The sequence below is a fragment of the Triticum aestivum genome, chromosome 2D (assembly GCF_018294505.1).
Source record: "Triticum aestivum cultivar Chinese Spring chromosome 2D, IWGSC CS RefSeq v2.1, whole genome shotgun sequence".
In the NCBI taxonomy this organism is placed as follows: domain Eukaryota; kingdom Viridiplantae; phylum Streptophyta; class Magnoliopsida; order Poales; family Poaceae; genus Triticum; species Triticum aestivum.
Window position 1 is genome coordinate 369529079 of NC_057799.1, and position 7062 is coordinate 369536140.

A 7062-nucleotide genomic window follows, 5' to 3' on the forward strand; every position below is an offset into this window, starting at 1 on the left:
GATTTGTAATTATATTTTTACATATACTTACCAGACAAACTATGTTACTAGATGTATGTCTATCTGCAACTGTATTTTTTAAAAAAAATTGAGGCAAAGATTAGTCTCACTAATAATTAATTAAGACAGAAAGAGTTTATAGTCCATTACATCTGCTCCACAACATAGCCTATCATAGAAGTACAACGACATAAAAAACTAGGATTACTCTCGCAGCATGATAGCGCTCAGGTGGTTCTGGCGCGGGGATCCATAGTCTAGCCGCAGCCGTGGCTGCATCACGCATGGCAGCAGCACCCATAGTTCCTTGGCCTAACTCCACCGAGACGTGGTCAGGCCCAATGCCAAGTAGCAGCCCAGCCACCACACAAGCAAACAGATTTGCACATGCCTCACGCCCCTGACACAGCCTCGCTGCCATGCCGCCGGTGATCACTGCCGCGCCCCACGTGAGGACACCGAGAACATCCACCGGTCGTCCGGATCCCGGACGAGTCCCGACGCACGCCGACATGCCGCCCGGAGCTGCCGCCATACAGACCGGAGGCCGCCGCGGGAAAGCGCCCCGCCGCCGGCCGCGCGGGCTTCACCCGGCGGCGTCCTCCGACGGCGGCGCGGCGGTGAGACGAGAAAGGAGCGGCGACGGCGCTACGAGAACGGTCGCGCCCGAGTCGCCCAGGGGTAGGCGACGCGGGGCGTTTTTGTCCGCCAACACGCCCAGTGCTAGCTGCGGGGTGTTCATCTGGCCTTGTCCTGGATGAGCTTGAGAATGTAGAAGGGGTGATTTACTATAATTTACAAATTTATTCTCAATAAAATTATAAACTTATGTGCGTGTGCAATAGTCTTTCCCCCTGCATTACTTGTCATTATATGAGTGTTAAACCCCGTAATGATATGGACTTTTTTCAAGTCTTTCCCACTACACTAGTGAACTAGTGCCCATGACTGATGGTCTGATATTATATAATACTTGGATACAGGGGCGGAGCTAGGATTGGGCCAAGCCCCGGGCCTAGGCTGGTACAGTAACGCAACAGTACATCTACAGTACTCAGTACACTGCAGTGAACACAGCAAGTATTCTCCACGCCCCAGGCCCCGCCCCCCCCCCCCCCCCCCCCCCCCCCTGTGGATACATATGTATGTTTTGTAGCTAGATGAGAAAATGCAAGTAAATGAGTGTCCTTAATCCTGAAATACCACCCTATACCTTACCTATCTGCTCAGCTCGACCTCATGTTTGTGTTATGGGGCTATTGTGCATTCGCGTGTTGTTGGCCACTGACCTGCACAATCTATCCATCCATCTTAGATCAGAATCGTATGTCATTGATGTTGACTCGTGATAAGAGGGGTCTGGACCGAGTTTAGTTGGGTGTCAAATTGGATGGTATCATATCGTGTGTTTGCACGTGGCTACACATGTACAATTCCCTTTTTTGATTGTATATAAAAGATATCCCAATAGATATGGATTTATTATGGTAGAACCAGCCCACCCAACTTTAAGGCCTACTGAGGCTAACGCGCGCTTCGTTGCGCTGTTTTTCACTCATGGGATTAACTTTTTTTCTCTAGCAGGTTATTGTGTCAATTGTTTTGTTATAATTTTACTTGCGTTGGCTTGGGTCATAATTATATGTCATGGCGGTGCTTTTATTCATATATCATGTTGGGCTGTTGTTAGAGTTGGTATTTGTTCTAAGAGGACAATAGAGTTATTTGATGCATGTTTGTGGTGTCCTTACATGTTTCAGGTTCAGTGTCAGCCGGTGGTAATTGTGTAGCTCCTTGGGAGTTCCTATTCCATGCTTAGATCATGGAACTGCTGCTATAACACTCACATTGTTCGGTCCGTGAAGCTCTTGCCCGCTCGGCTAGGCTCCCTGCTCCGCTTGCTTAGTTTTTTCCTGCTCGCTTCAATTCTAGCTAAAAAAAACAACTATCATTTTTATTTGGAAAACTTCTTAAATCGAAAGATGTTCACTAGTATTTTTAAAAATACTGGATTTTAAAAATGTTCCAAATTAAAAAATGTAAAAATTAGTGAAACAAAAACAAAAAAATTCATTATTTTGTACATGAGTTGAACCCTCCATCATTATTATGTAGTGAGAAACAGTGTTTCACGAAAATAGACTTTTACTCCGCTTTATATATAAAGGACCGACCACGGCGGCACGGCCAAACAACAAATTATTCAAGTGCAAGGAAACTAAGAAAAAAGGTCTACTATGACAACATCTCTTTATTCTCTAAAAAAGACCTCCCTTTATTATAAAGCATCGACCATAGCCATACAACAAATTATCCAAGTGCTAAGAAAATGAAATGAGTTCTGCCAAGGTCCAAGGCAACGGTACATCACATGCCCAAAAGCGAAGAAAGAAAATCTATACACGAGTCAGAAATAGTGTTTTGGTGGGAAGCAGAGTGATGTGTGCCGGTGAAGGACCCACGCTATAGTACATACAAGCACATCAATACAACAGATCAATTAAACTACTTTCGCAAAAAAAGATCAATTAAATCACGTTCACAAATAAAACAGGATTTACATGTACAACAGATCAATTAAATTAAATCCACAAATAAAAAGGATTACATGACACATCTTCCTCCTCGAACGTATATTGAACAGCTGAACTCGTAGACGTACAGAAGTAGTAACACTGAACTAGTTTATTAAGGCTCGCATTATTCCGATTTTCGAGGCACGGTAGAATTTTTTAGGCGGTGCAGATAACGTGGCAACACCACATCAATGTAGTCCATGCGTTGTTCATCGTAGTAATCCAAGATCAATCATCACATGATGGAGCAGGCATCCGATGGGTTCTCCTCCGTGAACCATGGTGGCGGCATGAAGCAGGGCTGCTGCGGCGGCCAGGTGGGCGGTGGCCAGCAATTAGGCGGCTTGCTGCAGCCACAGCCGCCGTGAGAGGGGTGTTGCGACTGCGAGCACTTACAGGGCTCCGGCTTGGGGGGCTCCGGCGGCGGTGGGGGAGGCGGTGGCGGCGGGGGCGGTGGCTTATCGGCAAGGCAGCAGTGACACTGCTGCGGAGGGCAGTTCCACGGCGAGCTCTGGCACTGCATAGGGTACGGCAGCGGGTACGGGTATGGCACGAACTTGTATGTTGGTTTGGGCGGCGGCGGCGGCGGCGTTTTCTTTTCCGGCTCAGTGCATGGTTTGGCCTCAGTTTTGCATGGTTTGTGCTCAGGTTTGCATGGTTTGTGCTCCGCCGGGCATGGTTTGGCCTCAGGTTTGCATGGTTTGTGCTCAGGAGCCGGCGGACATGGCTTCGGGTGACATGGACATGGTTTTGGCGGCTCGGGCGGAGGCGGGCATGTGCATGCGCATGGTGGTTTCGAAGGCTTGGTTGGAGCCGGCGGGCATGGCTTCGGGTGACATGGACATGGTTTTGGCGGCTCGGGCGGAGGCGGGCATGTGCATGCGCATGGTGGTTTCTTTGGCTTGTCTGGGCATGGGGGCGGCGGCGGCCATTGTTTTACGATCTCGATCTCCTTGACGGCCTTGCAGGCCTTGCACCAGATCTTTTTGCAGAGCTTCTCCGCGTCGAATTTCCCACGGACGATCACCCTGTTGTCCTTGTCCTCGTACTCAGTCTTCTCGATGCAGTAATCCTCTGTTACACGTAAACACGACTTTTCAATTGCATGAATCCTCGTATGATCAATCTTACGTAAGAAGAACTGTTCAATATGTGCAGTTTCATTGCAAAACACTACAAATAGTAATTCTGGAACAATTTCCTTGTTTCGAAAATACCATTCCCAGTGTAGGAATGAGCGCTGGTTTTACCTTTGAGGCACTCGAGAACATTCTTGATCTTCTTCTTGCAGCGGCAGCATTGCAGGTCTACCGTAATCACCAGTATACTCATCTGCAAACAGTCACACAGATGAAAACAGCCCAACCAAGCAATCCGAGCTTTTTTTTAATCTATAAATTGTATTTTTATTCGGTCATATCGCACCGAGCGAAAACCTGCAATCCTAGCACGTGTCCATCATTTCTGATTTTTTTCTATCTGCTCTGCGCAACAACATATCGAATGCTTTCGAAAATAAGAAAAACTAAGTGTCAACATTGCTTACATTCTTACCTCGTGGATTGGCACGATCAGCTCTGCATCAAGTAAAGGAAAGAAACCTAGTAGGGGGGGGGGGGGGGGGGATGATAAAGCTCACCTCTCAACTCTGGAGCATGAAGGTTGCAGCGCCCATGGGCGAGTGGAGAAACAGAGGAGGATGAGCAGGGAGAGGTGAACCATGCGTTCCTTTATGTTGGGAGTACGCCGAAGCCTGCCAAAAAATGGTGATGTCCCGTCTGGTCCGTCCGATCGCGCCTCCACTGGAAAGGACGATTTGGTCGTTTTCAGATAATTCCTCTCGTTTTCTTGCTTTTCTGCTCGGTTCAGAAGTTCCTTTTTGCTTACGAAGAAGGGATTACGATCTTCCCAATCCCTCTACAGTGTGGTTGCTTTTCGTGCTCTCCCTTCGGTTGGAGCAACTCCAACGGGCCGACCCAAATAGACAGTGATTTTATTTGTTTTTTGTTCGCTTGGGTCGGTCAAGCGGACATGGACGTCCGCTTCTGCGTTTGGGTCGGCGTATACGCCCAATGCTCGCCCAACCCATTTTGACGACGCCGACAAAAAAAACTGTGCATGCATATTTAAAAATAAAAACAACTTAATTAAACATTAAAGCCGGCCAAGAAGACCAGTGAGAGTGCACGGGTCAACATTAGCATTAAATAAAACTAAAAACAAACTAAACTACAAGGTGGCGCGCTGCCCTAGGCGGTGGCGGCGTCGTCGTCCTCAGGGTCGGTGAGATCGATGAGCGTCGGCGTAGGGCCGGCCCAGGGGAACGCTGTGTTCCAGGCGGCGGTGATGTAGGCCGCGGGCAGCTGTTCCGGCGCGGGCAGTGCCGGCGCGGGGGGCTGTTCCGGCGCGGGGGGCTGTGCGGCCGCCTGTGTAGCCGCGGCCTGGCGCGCCTCCTCCTCAGCCTCGCGCTCCTCCTCCTCCTCGAGGTCGCGCTCGAGCATCTCCTCGTACTCGCTGCGACGACACTCCTCGGCTAGTCAGCGCTGGCGCCATATCTCGAGGTACGCCTGCTCCTTCGCTGGCGTCGCCCCCAACCAAACCGGTGGCGCCGAGACCCACTCGCGCAGTACTCCCGTCCAGGAGTAGCGCTCGATGGGGAACGGCTTCGGCTCGGGCTCTGGCTCGGCCTTGACGCGGCGTCGAGGAGGGGATGGCGGGGCCACCGTCGGCAGCACACAGTCGCCGACCGCGGAGAGGGCAATGGCCTGCGCCATGGCCGCCTCGTACCGAGCCTCCTCTTCCTCCACCGCCTCCACCCTGCGCCGCTTGTCCTCCTCGCTCTCGCGGTAGACCGCCGCAAGGGCTGCCTGGTTGGCGTCCTCCGCCGCCTGGTCCTCCTCGCGGACGACGAGCGGGGGCAGCGGCACGCTGCGGTCGACCTCGCGCACGTCGCGTCGCCTCGCCTCCTCGTGCTCGAAGGCGAACCACCTCTTCCAGTTCGGCGAGTCGGACGCGTAGGTGGCGTCGCGGCGCTGCTCCGGCGTCAGCAGCGCCCGCCAGCGCCGCACCTCCTCCGCGTGTGCCCTAGCCGACTGCGGCGCCGCCGGCACTGGGATCCTCTCTGGATCCAGATGCTAGTCGTGCGGCAGGGTGATGTCGGGGTACGGCAGAGGCACGCGGTGCTGCCAGTGCCACTCCGCCTGGTGCACTGGCACGTTCACGCGCTCCCTCTGCCGGCGAGCCAGCGCCGGCGGAGGCGGGAGGAACTCCGAGTGGAAAGGGACAGCGGGGGCCTTGCCCTTGGCCCTTGCTGCTGCTGCCGGCGCCGAAGAAAAGCCCCATTTGGCACGGCTTGGGTGGCTAGGGTTGGCTAGGGTTTGCCGGCGACGGGGGAGCGAGCGTGCCTAGATGTGAACGGGGGCTGGCTGGATGAGGACGACCCCGCCGCACGGTTGGCTTAAAAAAGGGCGACCGACGTCGCTGACGTGTGGGCCCGTGGTTATAAATTAAGCTGACCAGATAGGTGGTGGGGCGTTGGACGATCGCCAAGTGGGGCCATGGTGGACACCGAGAAGGCGCGCGTGGCGTCTTCCGTGTCCGCGCCGACGCATTTGGGGCGCAAATTTGGGTCGCAAATGCGTCCACGCGGACGCGAAGTGGACGCCATTTGTATTTGGGTCGCCATGTTGGGCCACCACTTTTACCCGCGCCGACCGAAACGGACGCGGACGGACAAAATGGATCGTCCCATTGAAGTTGCTCTTATGAGGCTAATACACGAACTCAGACTTATTTCTAAATTTAGTCCTCCCATCCGGGGATAACTCAGAAAACACAAAGCAAAATTTGACTAGTATCCAAGTGAAAATCCTTGATCACCTGCTCCTCTATGCGGCTGTCACCCGCAACATCGCCGCTGACGTCCTTCCATGGCGCTGGCGCTGCTCGTGCTCGATCTGTAAAACTTTTTCGAAGCTTTGGTTCAAAACATTGCGGCCTTGGACTGATTCGTTTTTTTTAAAGAGGAAGACCCCCGGCCTCTGTATCTAAACGATGCATGCATCCATTTTATTAAGTATTAAAAAAATTTATAAAAAAATACAACAGTAAGTCTAAAGCCACCGTTTAGGCAATATCTGTCACTACTCATATTCAGTCGATGAAGGAATGTTGATAGTTTGGCCTAATACCACAGACCACGTAGCCAAGCCTAACATCTAATACCTGAGGCCCCAACCTAGCCACTTGCCGGGTTTGGGGCACACACCGGTCCGCCGCGCTCTCAGAGGCTGCCGCCACCAGCTGTCACCGCTCCATCTTCAGAGTTGTACTGACGCATCAACCTTGCTCGGTCTAGCTGTCGTCGACACCACCACGGCGCCCAACAGCACCACCTCCCTGCGAGCGAACAACTAAGCACGTCGCGGTCGCCACCGATATACCTCAGCACCATGCCGCCAAGTACCACCAGCCGGCACAGCTTAAA

The 7062-nt window shown here is 52.4% G+C and overlaps 1 protein-coding gene across 1 annotated transcript; it reads right to left on the minus strand.

Moving 5' to 3' along the window:
* Window positions 1-2483: 2483 nt before the first annotated feature.
* Window positions 2484-4319, minus strand: LOC123053190 (protein PYRICULARIA ORYZAE RESISTANCE 21). Its single transcript, XM_044476609.1, has 3 exons — window positions 4216-4319; window positions 3827-3908; window positions 2484-3650 (listed from the first exon to the last, which is right to left on the minus strand). Exons 2-3 carry the CDS (start codon window positions 3906-3908, stop codon window positions 2812-2814), a joined length of 921 nt encoding a protein of 306 aa, XP_044332544.1. The 5' UTR covers window positions 4216-4319; the 3' UTR covers window positions 2484-2811.
* Between the last annotated feature and the right edge of the window lie 2743 nt (window positions 4320-7062).